The 15,212-nt window shown below is 39.2% G+C and overlaps 1 protein-coding gene across 8 annotated transcripts in view; it reads right to left on the reverse strand.

Moving 5' to 3' along the window:
• Nucleotides 1–254: 254 nt before the first annotated feature.
• The window catches only part of LOC307032560 (glutamate receptor 3), a 118,858-nt gene continuing 103,900 nt past the window's right edge, over nucleotides 255–15,212 (reverse strand). For 3 of the 8 annotated variants that reach the window (XM_079670622.1, XM_079670626.1, XM_079670624.1), the window contains 4 exons: nucleotides 9,249–9,496; nucleotides 5,422–5,536; nucleotides 3,729–3,976; nucleotides 255–2,044 (listed from right to left, as the gene is read on the reverse strand). In XM_079670622.1, the coding sequence (XP_079526748.1) occupies nucleotides 3,731–3,976; nucleotides 5,422–5,536; nucleotides 9,249–9,496 (609 nt within the window). In that variant the 3' untranslated portion in view covers nucleotides 255–2,044; nucleotides 3,729–3,730. Of the gene's footprint in view, nucleotides 2,045–3,728; nucleotides 3,977–5,357; nucleotides 5,537–8,361; nucleotides 8,477–9,248; nucleotides 9,497–15,212 lie in introns of those variants that run through there. The other 5 variants (XM_079670623.1, XM_079670625.1, XR_013806301.1 and 2 more) reach the window with 4 other exon arrangements.

The following is a 15,212-nucleotide window of genomic DNA, read 5'->3' on the forward strand; positions in this document are numbered from 1 at the left end:
CGAGGCAGGGGAGCGAGATTGAAGCAGATGGTGCTAGCTATTGATCCAAAACATGCACACACACTTCCCCTGACTAAAGGCTCAATATTGGACCTATTACAGGAAAAACTCCTTTCTTTGTTTAATTGTCTGCAGGGGGCTACTGATACCCTGCCATACTGGAGTAAGTATGCAGAGTTAGCCAAGACCTGCAGGCCACAGACATATCCAGGTTCAAATAGTGTTGTGAAATGACTTTGACCCAGACACAGGAGCACTTCTGTACATTTTATTTACAAAATGTATTAAAATTCTCTGTACAGCGCCTCACTAATGAGGTTCAGCAAATTATGCATGCATCGCTTGCTCTTTTGTACCCACTACTATGCCTGGTGATTTGAGTTTTTTTTTCTTTTATCGTTGCAGAAGGTGAGGCGTAAATGAAATAAAAATAAAACGATTTAACTGATTTGCAAAAGAATAACCAGGGCTGGATATCTAATGTCAACCTAAGGTCGGGTTGTGAGTAGCAGAGCTCGTCAAGCATCACTGAATTCACACATGCAATTTCTTAGGAAAAAAAAGAAAAACAGTGAATCCAATCTTCAATCGTGTTGTATAAATAGTTCTCATTTATCTAAATGTACACATCTTTCTCAAATCGTTCCTTGGTTTTTTATTCACATTATCGGTTTCTTCACTTTTTTCTTTGAAATATAAAACGATCTGCCAATAGGTGATTAGATAGCTATCTTCCTAAATCCTATGGAATCACAGTCTTTTTGAAAGAAGGGAAATGATCACAGCAATATGGAAATGTGCTAAGCTTCAGGGCTCTCCCTGGTTTAACCTTGTACAAATCTATTTTCCGTTGTATTCATATATTTTTCATTTATTAAGTGAAATCACCAAAACACTGTAATGTTCATTAGAGGAAATCAAATTAAAAGCAAACCACAGCTTGTTGTAAAATGTGCAATTGTTAAAGAAAATGGTCAGGTAATCCAAACACACTACAGTTTAAAAGCCATTACTGTTATCCTTTAATTGGATTGCAGTTAATCTACAATTGAATTACCCTTTCTGTTTGGTTTTACTTTCATGTACAAGAGACTTGAAGGATTCTAGACTTCAGGGAAAGACTGTGTGGAGCTGCGAACCTTAGCGAGTCAGCGCTACTTTGATACTTTACAAACTGTAGATCAGAACAGATTTTCTTTTTTTTTTCCTTTGCTTTACACACTCTTTGTCATACAAAACACACTCTTGGCAGTATTGGAAGTGCGAATTATGACCTGGTTCTGTAGTGCATAAAAGCCAAACCAGATCATTTTCTCTTCTTCATGAGTCCCATGAAACGTTCAGAAGACAGTGGCAGCAGCACCAGAGTTGAGAGTACAAACAACACACTCAGGAATTGTTTTGCGCTGAATGGCATTTCGCTCCAGAAGATCAATCCGTCTTTTAAAACAAGCACAAGGTCACGATCAGTGACTTACAGCAGTATAAAAGCTAATGTCTTATAACCAGTGTCGTACAGTGCACTGAATAGATCTAATCAAATGATTTTAACACATATAACCAGTGAAAATCTGGCAGCAGAAGGATGAAGAGTAATCTGATCATATTGATTACAAGAAACCAATTAGACACTTGTCATATAAGATTAGTCGTCTTTCTGGCACTTCAAAGTGTGCTTAGGGTTGCAAAGGATGGCTTTAGTTCTCTCATTCATTGTAACATGACAAATGTATTATATATATCTATCTATATATATCTATCTATATATTTCGATCACTGCACCATTCTTCTGTTTTGTATGAGTTTCAAGCAAAAAGCAATATCATTGCGAATGAGTTGCATTGATTGGACTCAGAGTTCCATAAGGCACTGAGAGGAGGGAACCGTTTCGGCTCTTCCCGTGACCAGTCCAGTCGTGTCGTCATTGCAGATTATCGTGCCGTGTACGCCCCGAGGATTTGGCTTGGAGCTCAATCCCCGTGTTCCTGTCCTTTCTTAGATGTTCAGTCACAGTTGTAAGGGACAATGGAAATGTTTCCTAAACCTGTGTCGACACAAAGAGCAGAAACAAACACGAGAAAAGTTGAAGTGTATCCTTATTGGCAGGAAAAAACTTTTGCTTGTGACTAATGTTGGCTGAACAGTAGCGTATGAATATTCAATATTTCAGCTTAATCCATTAAAGAATAAAAATGTTATCTGCTTTGATCTAAGTTGAAAGACTTCTCATGCAAATGAAACAAGGCAATTCTTTTTATTCTTTAAAGCCCCTTGAAACTAGGTTGGAAATGTTTCGTTTATCCCAATAACAGCAAATATATGCGACTAAATAAGCAACAATTAAATATTAAATCAAATTCATATATACATTACAAAAGTTTAACCCTGAAAAACTCAGTATATTAGAAGCTTGTGTATGGGGTCTGATCATATTTGATTGACAGCACGGCAACATAAAACAACAAACCAACTAAATGCAGACAAAAAGCACAAATACAGAAGTCTCTCATGTAAATAATCTAAAATATGTACTGCTGTACTTCTGTAAACACAGATTTAGCACTTGTACATCAGAAGCAACAGAACACACACATGCCATCAGTCGAATCAAATGCAAAACTAACAATTTATTTAGCAGTGAAACTCAACAGGGCCCTTTTTTAAGTTAAGTTCTGTAGAACTGCTGTATACAAATGTTATTAAATTCCAACTGGTATTAAAGTGCAAGTGAGCTTTTATTGCCTCTTAAGTTTTTACTGAAGAAATAGTCACACTTAGCTTTTCACAGTGCTCTGTGGTTTATTGCAGTAAGAGAAACAGGGTATGTCTGGACTAATAGTGTTTTTAATTACTTAAATTAACAATGGGTAACTATACACAAATATATAACTAAATGACTATTCTAACTCTTCAGATCCACTAAGCACCACACAGCGTTCAGCACATTGTTTTGGTTTTCTGACTCGCAGCTTTTCTGTTTTGATTCACTTTTACCGCACTCAAAAATGTTTAGATTTAACTTCCAGCTTTTTGATTTTAAGCTCTAACAAATCACTCCACGCTGCCTGCCCAGCACTTAATGACAGATACAGTCAGTGACCAGCTGGTGAACATATATAAGTACGTAGCAGATAAAAAGACAGATATTTCCCTCAGAAAGTGATGGACACCAAAACAGACTGAATATTTGAGCTATAGTCCATATGCTGCCTTTTAAACGTTTTAAAGTCATAAACAGCTGGTTGCAGAGCAAACATTGGAAATATATCAATCAATACCACCTAAAATGTTTTTGTTTTAAAGCTGTGAACACCACTGATAAAATAAGTAAGAACATTTGTTTTTAAATGTAATTTGGGATTAAACTGACACTTAAGCATCTGATTATAAACACAGAATAAAAGACCATCTCGACTGTGTGATCGCTCTACAGCAGTTCTTTGCATGATACACGAGGTTGTGTATCGGGCGTCTTGCTAAGGTTGTGTGTGGCAACCTTCAGTTAGCCCGAGGCACTACCCATTCCCCTATATGCTACAAAGCATAAGCAATATCTCAGAGTTTTGTATTTAAGTGGGCATGTGTGTTTTGTTGAACCAAACATGACAACCATAAACAATTTCACAAGCAGAAACAACACAAACAAATGTATTATTCACTCTCACTGATGTGACAGGAAGCTAAATGATTCATCTCCCACAGCGCTCGGGGACAGTGAGCAGACGTACCTCTAGATCTTAACGCTCTCGGTTCCGTATACGTTGTAGCCTTCTCTGTATGTGGCAAAGTTCTGGGTGTTGGTCGGGGGAGCCGGCTTAAAATTCTGGGCATTCTTGGCCAATTTCAGCCGTTTGGTTTCTTGCCGTGATTTATAACAGAACTCTATCAGAGCCACCATCATGGCCAGCCCCAGCCCTCCAACCAGAATATAGAAGACACCAGCCACATTGCTTAGGCTGAGAGCACTTGTCTTGTCCTGGAGGGAAGTGGATAACACAGTTAAGAGTTTTGCAGTGGAGCATGGACAGCAGAAAAAATACAGCCTATATCTTTCAAACTTATCCTCACATAGCCTTGGCTTAAACTGCTCTGGTACAACATCATCATACTCTATCTTACTGGGGCTACATATGGCAGATTATGGACACTAACAGCTACAAGCAACCAAAAAATTGAAGATGTAATGAGGTGCTAAGTCTAGAATTGTTTTGACTGAACTGATTCTCCTATGAGTGTCACAAAGTTGCAGAGAAACTTCAGACTGCCATAGTCAAACCATTCTCCACTGAGGAGAAAGAAGCCAACTCTTAGTGCTCTATCTGCTGGTGAATGTTGAGCTTTGCCTTCCCTACACTGCATGAAAGTAAAGTGGCTTCTGCTCTTGACCATGTAAGGAAGCTGGTCAGTATCGCATAGGTCGACGGCTCTGAAAATCCCTATCTTTTTTTAAATTCTCTTGGCGACATGTACGTATAACTCTCATGGCAACATTGTCATACAGTACAGTCAAATTCATAATAGATGAATGATAGCTCAATTAAAGTTTAAAAAAAACACTAAAGATCAAACCATTTTGCTGCTGCTTACCTACCAAACATATTCATTAAAAATTTGATCATCAGAGTTTTACTATTTGCAGTTTAACCCTATGAGTGTGAAGGTATCGTAAAGCTACCTGGAATCCCTGACCTGTAATCTGAGGCTTTGACTGCATCTCAGAGGGTTAAATAGTGGGTTTATTACATTCCCGAAACCTCTTATAATGTGCAAACAGCCTCTAACTTCAACTCCAGGCAGCCACAAGAATTAGAAGGCACCCTACGGCGCTCTCGCCGCTGAGAGAAGTTGAATTTCAGTAAGTCATCACAATAAGAGGCTTTGCTTGTTCATCACACCACAGGAGGCCAAAGAATCTAATAGACACATCTCGATGCAAACTAGTAACAACACAAATAAATCAAATGTTCATTAACAGTTTGGTAAATAGGAACAGCAGCATAATGGTCAAATATCATGAATGTCAAGAGTGAAAATGAGCAAAAATAGCATTTATCAACAACGATTAACTGCTGTGATTAAATTGAAATAGTGTTTCTGAAAGGCACTTTCCCCACATTATTATCATTACAGTTTCCACTAAAAAAGAGTTTCTATGTTTTATATTGCATCAAAGAATGTCTCCTTTCTATGGCAAAACAAGAGAAAATATGGATTTGGGAAAACAGTGCCTTGTGTTAAAGCCACATGTGAACTGTGTTACAGTTTGTGGCAGAAAAACTGAACTATATAAAAAAAAGAAAAAAGTATGTGTAGCAAATAAACAAGATGTACACTATAGATGTCAGAGAAGTCTTGTCTTGCATATGAACAGTACGTCAAAATGCAATTTGGAATCAGTACAAAAGACCTGCAGCGACTGACCTTACTTCCAGAGTCCTTGGTTCCACATTCACCCTTATCGTACCACCATTTGTTTTTCAGCTTGTCTAAGATGCCTTGTTCACTGAGTTTCAATACTGCAAGGTTTACAGGAGTTCTTCACGTGGGAAATAACATAAATAACATTATATTATGTTATTTTATGTTATTCAACTTTTAAACTACTACATACTTTACAAAGCGATAAGGCAGGACACCTGGCTGTTCAACATCACAGAGAGCAGGCATTCTAACTATTACCTTTATAACCCCTATGCTAAAGCCAGGACCTACCCATATCGCTTTGAGTAATCGGCAGACGCTGTTACCAGGGCGACGAGCAGGTACCGCAAGTACAATCTGCAGGTCTATGAATACCAATATCGGGGTACATTGTTGGGGGAAGGTAACGGATCACAGGGGCTTTCTGAACAGCTTTTTACAAGATCAGTCAAACAGGAGCTTGGTTTAACAAACAGAGAAATTACAGATCTACTTTTCTACTTCCACAATATCAGCTAAATCCTACTGTCGCCAGCATTACAACAATCATTTCTGCAGGTATTACGACCAATTTCTCATTCAAGCAGCTATGCCCAAAAGTAAAAAGCTTAATTAATTCTTACGTGTTCTATCCCGTCACATCGCTAGGAAAAATGTATCTCCCAATTACTCCAGATTAGTGTCAGATGAGTGTGTCCCAACCAAACCGCACTGAGCTGCAGGACTAAGCTCAGAAGTATCAGTGGAATAATTCCTCTCATATTTGCCTGTAGCTGCATAATCTGATGTCTGACACAGCTGTTTTGTGCCGTTTGATATTTATAGGACGTCAAACTACTCGGTGTAATCATAAATTATCATAATGTTCTATTGCGCTGGATTACTCTAGGGGGAAAGAGCTGGATAAAGACTTTGTAGTGGTAATATAACAGTGGATCATTTGTGGTTTAGGTCAATCCCTCTGTGTAAAAGTGGGGAAAAGAAGCAAAGAAAAACAGTGCATCGATAAAGGAGTGACCTGTTCTCCCTTGGAACAATGTCCCTGAAGGGGACACATACAATGCGTAATGCACTGGGAGAACATAACACCAGTGTATATCCCTAATAGCCAATCAGGAGGAACGGACTGTGAGGACCAGACCATTGTCTTGCCTCGGTGAGACATTGATTAACAATGCAATTACCCGGTAACACGCTCTGTGTCTGAAACTCAATCTAGGCTGCACTGTGCTGGACCTGAGGGCAGGAGAGAGCAGTGGTTACTGTGTGCGCTTGAAGCTGTGTGCGTGATTATGTGCATCTCCGGATGTCTGTAGGAACACCGAGCTGTGAGTGGGACGGGGTGAAGCGATACCCCGTTTGGAGCTGAGCGCTCCGGGCCGCTTTATTCCACCCAATCAGGCCTTTCCGCTGAGTCCTGGGGAGCCAAAACAAGCCAGGAAACAGACTGTACATACCTGTGCATGATAAATCACTGATGACGGCGCAAGAGACAGATGCTTTCAAATGGCTCCTGAGCATCAGTAGCACAGGGAGGCCTCCTCGGCTCAGTGACTACAGAACATAGCAATGTTAGCAATGCAAACATTGAAAAAGGTGACATACAAATTCCTTTTCAGAAATAAACCACGGGCATTTAGCAAGACATCATTTGATCCATGCCTCATGCAGCCTCTTGTGGTGATGCTCTTTCAGAGTTGACCGGCTGCAGCTTAACTGTTCATTGTGCTCTCGGCCAATCCATGACAAATGATATTAAGAGTGTAATGACACAATCTGCAGTCCACGGGACTTTGCGGCTTGTCTGTAATCTAACCAATTACCTGATCTATATCATCACATTTGTGCTGACAGCATCATTTGTCACTAGATTTACCTGGATTGTATTGTATATAATGCTACTGCTATATGTCATTTTGTGAAAATATCACAATTCTTCATGGCACATAATTTAAGCAACATTATATTAAGTTGTCATGGTGGAGTGGGGTTTCACAATTGGCTCCATTAGCTACCACAAAGGAGAACATAATTCATAATTTAACCACAGAAGAAAAAGGGAGGGATCTGGTGGTCAAAAGGGTCACAGCTGGGTTATTACTGAGTGGGGTAGGAGCTGCATTCAGAGTAAGCAAACCAAAGGTGGTTCATGACATGACTCATTAAAAAGGAACCATAGGTATTTTTGTTTAATTAGAATTCTCACGTTTGCCTGTAATGCTTATTCCCCTCAAGACGCCGCTGTTCCCCTTGCTTCCCTGTCGGCCTCAGCTGAGCAGCCATTTTGAGGTTTTAAGGAGAATTTATCTCGATGGCTTTAAAGCTCAAGGGTCCCGGGCCAGTGTCATGGGTGCGAAGCAGCTGTGCGGTTGGAGTACTGCAAAGCTATGTATTTTGGAGGATTAGCCAACTTCACCTTCAGGAGTGAAGACTGGATGGTTCTGCCTTTTTCAATGTCAAATATTCTGTCACTAGCTAACTAAGAGGCCTCTTCTCGCGCGTGACTTCAACTGGTCCTACTCTAACTGTCAAACCTACCTAGACAAGTGGTTCAATCTGCAACTAAGCGATCTGCCCTGCACATGTGGAAGGTTGAAAAAGCCCACCTTTCACAATTGTAGGGCAACCACATTCACCTGATAGTCTCCCTTTTTTAGAAATTCCACTAGCTTCAAAGCAAGCTCCAGAATTTATATTCTAGAAACATAACTGTCCGATAACAACACATGAGATTTTTTTCTGTCTGCTAAACAAATGCTCCTTAGTTTGATCTGAGATGTTAAAGTGCCGGGCAGAGGATGAGTAAATTTGGTGATGTGCCGCGGGGCAGCAGTATGTTGGCTGGGGGGAACGTTTGCTATGGTAATAGTTGGGTTGTCGTAAAAGCCTTGCCGATTACTCTGCACTATAGTACCCGATTGTGGTGACATCGAGGCTGACCTTGGAGTCACCTCCCCCGCTGCCGCACTCTCCCTTGTCGTACCACCATTTGTTTTTCAATTTGTCCAAGAGGCCTTGCTCATTCAGTTTTAAAACTGCCAGGTTAACAGCATTTCTTGAAACGATAAAACATAACTTGTAAGAAAATGCACAGGTCCGTGAGAAATCTAATGCAAAGTAATAATTGTACTAAGCATCATGATAATAATAATTATAAGAAATGGTAGTGATACTACCAATATGAAAGCAGGGGCTTATGCACAGAATCTGTAAATCAGAATGGTCTAGGAAAGGACAAATTAATTAAGAATTTAAGGAATATGGAGAGATAAGAAAGGCTCATTATCAAGGTAAAGACAGTGTTAAATCTTGGAAAAGGTGGCATGAAGGGTTACGTAGTTTAGAACTGAAGTGTGCAGGATGGGGACACTTGTCATTGAGAAGAAAAAGTAACAACAACAAACATCATGCAATTAACATTCGTCACAAGTGACAGCGCAGCTTTTAAAAGGCTAAATTGAAAAACCATTGAACTGTTAAATGAAAAGTGACAACACAACAGTCAGGTAGGACAGCACAGGACAGAAGGAGAGATTGAAGGAGAGAGAAAGCAACAGTAAGAGAGACATACATGTGAAATGATTCTTAGCTTTAGCGTTATCATCTGGATTTAATTACTTGACTATAAATTAGCAACTCTTATCACATCTATAAAATATATAGAAAAGACATTTCTTATCATTAAACCTTAGTATCCAAGTGCATTAAAAAGCATACTACCGTTACCTCTGTGTCCATGAAAAAACAACAAGAGAAAGAAAACAAGGGGACATCAGGGTAGGTGGAATACTATAACAGGGAGGATATTGTTATATTATTCCACCCACCCTAATGCTGAGCCTTTGGGCGTCGCCACACCGTATCCTTTCGAGTCCAGGTTGCCGCCCACTTTCATGGTGTCACAGGGCTTCCGCTGCTCGATGTACTCGTTCATGGTGGACTCGAGGAGGAAGGCGAACTTGCCTTTTGACTTTCGTACCCGGGCTACGCCATCGGGTGTGGTCTTAACAAACACTGAGGGTTCAGCGGATTTCATGTATGACCACATCTTCTCATACACTGCTATTTTGGATCGCTGTGCAGGGAGAAAAAAAAAGAGAAAAGTCATTTAGAAACATCCCAAAAATGAATATACATGTAATGGACTTCTTAGGATTGTTGTGCTTAATGATCTCTTTCTTTAAACTGGCATTTTGAAGTATTTATAGACATCTTGTAAAAAAGGCAGTGTGATATCTTTAAATACTTCTATACAAAATACAGCTCATGGACTTGTACGAGATCATGAAGTACAAAAATGTTCAAAATCCATTTATCTTCATCTGCATAAACGTGCTCTTCAAATATTATGCTGCAGCTTGAGGCTCACATTCACCGAGTGAATGAGGACCACACATCACCTGTATCGTACATAATGTCATGCAAATTGGGTTTTTAGTCGAAATACTGGGATTTTTGCACTTGGTTATGCAACAATATCTTCAATATTTAAGCTTTTGTGTCAGGGAAGTGTGGATAATGATGATTTATATGGAAACTAGCAAAGGTCTCTTGGTGAATTTGAGCATCGGTTTATAGCCTTAATGTAACTTGTAGAACTTATTAAAGTCATTTATTTTATAAACAGCGTCCTTAATGTAACATTTTAGCTGTGACTCAGAGGCAACCAATAAGAAGTAAGAGAAGTGAACAAGAAAGCGTTACACAGACACAAGGCAACCCATCAAAGTGACACAGATGAGCCTTTCCCCAGCGCCTGGGGTCAGCTTAGCGAGCCTGTAAAATCTGTGGGAGTTGAGCGCTATCTATAATAAGAATCAATTAAATTATTCAATGCCGCTGGATTTATTTTGGCATAGGCATTTCACACTTTGAACAGATCCTGGTCCAAGCAGAGATGAGCCAGTTCCCGAGTGGCACAGTGTGTTCCTCAGTTTGGATCCCCCATTTAAAATGTGCTAGAGAAAGACGAAGGGTTGGATGGTTTTGAAGGAATGGCTGAATCAAAAGATCTACTGTCTTTGTGTATGTACTATGGACAAGCTGTGGATATACCAGAGATACTCCCCTCCAGTATGTTAAACCTGACAAGGCCACAAGTCCCCCGTTTTGTAAACATGTTAAATGATAGGTCAATGAATTCATTAGTTGATTGACTGTGGGGCACAGCGATGATGGAGCTTAATGCTTACATTAGCATGCTAATATGCTCAAAAGAACAATGTTTACATGCTGATGTTTTTCAAGCAGTCATTTTGTATAATTTTCCTCATCTAAGAATGACATTAGCACTGTTAAAGTACTTGTCAAAATACACTTTTGACATGATAATGGAGCTTTTTTTTAAAGTCACTAGCATTTTAAGCCAGTGTAGCTAAATAGGGAACATGTGGGTGATGCCCTTTCTCAAATGTTTCTGTTAAAAGCTCGGAAATGTCAAGATTGTAATGGTCATTTCTAACTGTGTATGACACTTTAGAGATGTGCTTGATTGAAAATATAATCCACAGGTTAATCAATTATGTCAGCAATGGTTAGTCATAACACATATAATGTTATTCAGTAAATTAGGAATGCTAAAATAACAGTAAAGATGATGTGTAGTGAAAATGTATTACTCAGGGTTCCTGCAGGTTTCTCCAACTTAAATTTAAGACTTTTTAAGACCTTTTTAAGACCACTTTGAATAGAATTTAAGACCTATTTCACGGCAAGAAAGTATGAAGGAAAATTGCTATGAAAGAAGAAATACGTCCCATAATTACTTACAAAATAAATGTATTAATGTTCAACATAAGAACAATGACTGAACATAACAGCATAACAGTACAGAACTGTGTTAGCCAAAAAGTGTGTGTGTGTGTCTCTGTGTGCTTGTGTGTGTTCGGGCTGTGCAATTAATCGTATTTTAATCGCGACTACGATTTTGGCCTGCCACAATTACAAAAACAGCATAATCGAAAAAAACAATTATTTAGCTTTGCTAGGTTGTGACAGTGACAACATATTAATTAATTTGAGTCTAATTTATATTTATTTATCATATTTATATATGTTTAGTAGCTTGTGGAAGTGCGCTCCAAAATATTTGTTGATCTTGTTTATTGGTATTTATTATTTTGATATTATTTATTTAAATATATCATTTATTTAATACATTTTTGTATTGCTTTTTCAGTTGAATTACACGTTCAGGGTAATCAACAGTTAAAACGATAATTTTCAAATTATTATTTGTTTTAAAGTTCAATAAATGGATTTTTTCAAAGTTAATGAATAATCCTATTTAATAATCGTGATATCGATTATTGACCAAAAATAATCGTGATTATGATTTTTGCCACAATCGAGCAGCCCTAGTGTGTATGTTTGTGTGTGTGTGTGTGTGTGTGTGTGTGTGTGTGTGTGTGTGTGTGTGTGTGTGAGAGAGTAACAAGAGCTATATTCAGAGCTCTGCTGCCTTGGCTACACTCTTTCATCATTGCTGCGTATGATTGGTGTTTAGCTACGGTATTTAGCGTCTACAGCACCTCCGCTTTTAGGGTTGACGTAGACCCGGAGATCCCCCGGTGTTGTTGCGGGAGCTGTTGCACTAGCTAACGCTAAACTAGCTAACGCTACATTAGCAAAACAAACGCTGATTTCTTTTGCAAAAGGTGCAGCAGGCTTCAAACACGTTCCCCTCCACTGGTTTCAACCAAGCACTAAATTCTATGTTTTCCAACCAAATACGGTTGAACTTACACTTCCCCATATTTATTTGTAAGTAGATTCGAAGAGACATGAGTTTGTGACTGCCGCTAGCTGAAGCTTGGTTGCTAGGTTACTAGCTGGGTGTTCTGCGATAAGAGGCCGGGGGAAACAAAGTCAGTGATTACTGGTTCCATGTTGATTTATTTCAATCCAAATTGTTGGGGGGAACTGAAAGGCTATTAATGTACTGGTTACTTTGCAGCCCGGACATTTTCCCCAAAACACATTTTAGACGCGATCGCAGCACAGAAGTACCTTTCAAATCCGATCATTTTTAAGACCTTCTAAATCATATTTAAGACCTTTCTTATTTTTTTGGTCATATTTAAGACCTTTTTAAGGCCTTAAATTCAGATTATCAAATGTAAGACTTTTTAAGACCCCGCGGGAACCCTGATTACTGAAAGTTGAAGATAAGTGCAGCTACATAACTGGATACTGTCCAAACACACTGATCAGTACGCAGACCCATCACTGTCCTCAATTGGTAAAAGCCCCCTTAACAAGAGCATATCCATCTCTAATGCATTTCTATTAATAAACAAAAGCATTAACCTTGACCTAACTAAAGTGCTTTACTGGCTTTATGTAATCATATATGATTTGTTTGCAGGCATCTGTCACAGAGCATCAGGCCAAGGGTGAGGATGAGATGAGACAGCAACATAACACAAATTAAAAAGTCTACATGATGAATGTCCTCTGCTCGGATGAAAGAGCCTTCAAGTTGGGGTGATTGCCGTTCTACTTTAATGCAATGAATAGGTGGGGCAGTTACAGTTGGATGTGATGTTTTTGTTTACAATCTTGTTAAATGTATGCAATTTGCATGTGTCAGACATCATGGAAAGGACACTGGTTTAGAGGACAATTTCCCCAAAGACCCTGGGCTCATCTGCTCGGCAGTGAGAAAGCTCCCTGACGCCTCCTCAAATGGAGAGAACAGAATGGATCTGGGCATTGATTACTGACGACAGAGTGTGCTGCCTCAGTGCTTTATGAAGTCAATTCATCAATATCAGAGCGGGGACCAAGTGCGACTACAACCGAAATAGGCAGATTCGTCTCCAACTAAAGTCATCACCAGCAAGAAGTTTAACACAGATTCTAATATAGAGAGGAAAAGACAAACAAATATACAGTGAGATACCCAAGCAGAAAAAAGAGAGGTATTTGATTATTGACTGCTAGCACACAAACAAACATAAACACAATGCATAGGAAGTCTAATCTCATTTCCTTTTGAATGCAATCATTCCCACGGCGGTCATTTAGAATTCAATTAGGGAATAATGAGTGCTAAAGTCCATCATCAATGAACAGACCATTTGTTAAGCAATTATAGACTGCCATAAATACAGCTTTGCACATGTGGCTCTCCTTCCCACCATATAATGGCCCTGTTAGAACAAACTGCTGTATTCTAAATGTGCTTTCAGGCAATTAATCGGGAGTGGTCACATTGACAGGTATAACGTGAAAAGAAACACAAATGTATGTTGCGTAATTTGCAAACAGCCCTATCTTCCTCCTTTAAATGTCTTTAATGATACTGAAGCAATCGTTATGTTGATCTGCCTATAATGAAGTACCTTAATAGTGGATCTCAGCCAACCCTCCTACCTAGGAGACACAGTTACATCATCTGTGTAGGCGCTACTCCTGCAAATCTGTCTGAAGCTGAGCCTCCTGCCGTCTTGCAATAGTCATAAAGACAAACTCATGTCTGTTATTCCAGCCTGGTGTCCTAAGACAAGCAGCAGGGAGAGCATGACTTGCCTTCAGCGAGACAATGTTAGAGGGAAGCCTGAGGGAAACTGGTGGGTGCTTATTATTCTTCTGGGCAGAAGTCTTTTGAATCACCATGTCCAAATCCCCTGCCGATATGAAGGCTCCGGCACTCAGGCTGACTAATGCATGCACATACAAATGAAGGTTTACTTAGAGCAGTTGTCGGCAATTACATAAAAGCATCGGAAAGTTATTTCTTGCTCTTTTTTTTTTTTACAAGGATGTCACTTTAGTTTCATGTTAATTGTTGGAGGGGCAGGCCATTGATATTTTTCCTTATATCTCTTTCTTTTAAACCAAGATATTTTTGGGCCACTAGGGGGCAGCAGAACAGGCTTTAAATGTTATATTGCGTACTTGTATAGCAACTGTTTACATACCTAGCAACAGGAGTAACATTTCTACACACTTCTCCCTTTTTGTTATTGCAAATGCTCCCCGGCTATTATGATCATCCAGCAGCTCATTTGACTGTATGCTGTCCGGAGAAGTTGAAAATGACAATATGAGAAACAATTAAAAACAACAGTTTTAGGATTAGGTATTCAGGGGAGATTTATATTTCCCCATCAGAACTGAAGGACTTAAATAATGCATGACTCATATGCTAACGGTCTGTGAGTTCTACTTGGTAGTTTTCCGGCATGCAATAAACAGAAGCTGTTATTGTAAGATGCAAATCTGCTAAACCCATGGAATTAAAACAACGCAGTAATCCAAAGGGCCCTGAATAAGTGGATTCTATAAGGATAAGTTATATAAGTTATAAGGATTCTTTTTAGGTAAGGTTTACAGAGATTGGTGACCTCTGTTTTGAAATGGTTAATTACAGTACAGTTAAATGATTTGATTTTCACTCCAAACACTTTTGCCAACATGTCACTATCGGCCTTCCACTGCCTTAGATGATGCAACATACTACCCTGTGGTTATCTCTTCGCAGTCTAGAGATAAAAAGCTTACTGGACAGAAAAATGTTAGTCTGTAAAGTTTTCTGTGATACACTGAAAGACAGAACTGACAGGAATAAAGACAGAGAGATTTGCGTCAAAGTGTTTGACAGATCATTAGTAAATCTACAGATGAGATTGAAATCCCCCCCCAAAAATGTCATTATATGTCCGAAAAGGGACAAGTGAATAAAAACCAAAGTCAAAGCAATTGCCCTCTCCATTCTAAATGAGCTCTTAATCTGTATTGATTCTCAGTTATGTTGCGTCTCCAGACCTCAGTCCACTACCCTTCGA

Source organism: Notothenia rossii (assembly GCF_949606895.1).
Source record: "Notothenia rossii genome assembly, chromosome: 3".
Taxonomy (NCBI): Eukaryota; Metazoa; Chordata; class Actinopteri; order Perciformes; family Nototheniidae; genus Notothenia; species Notothenia rossii.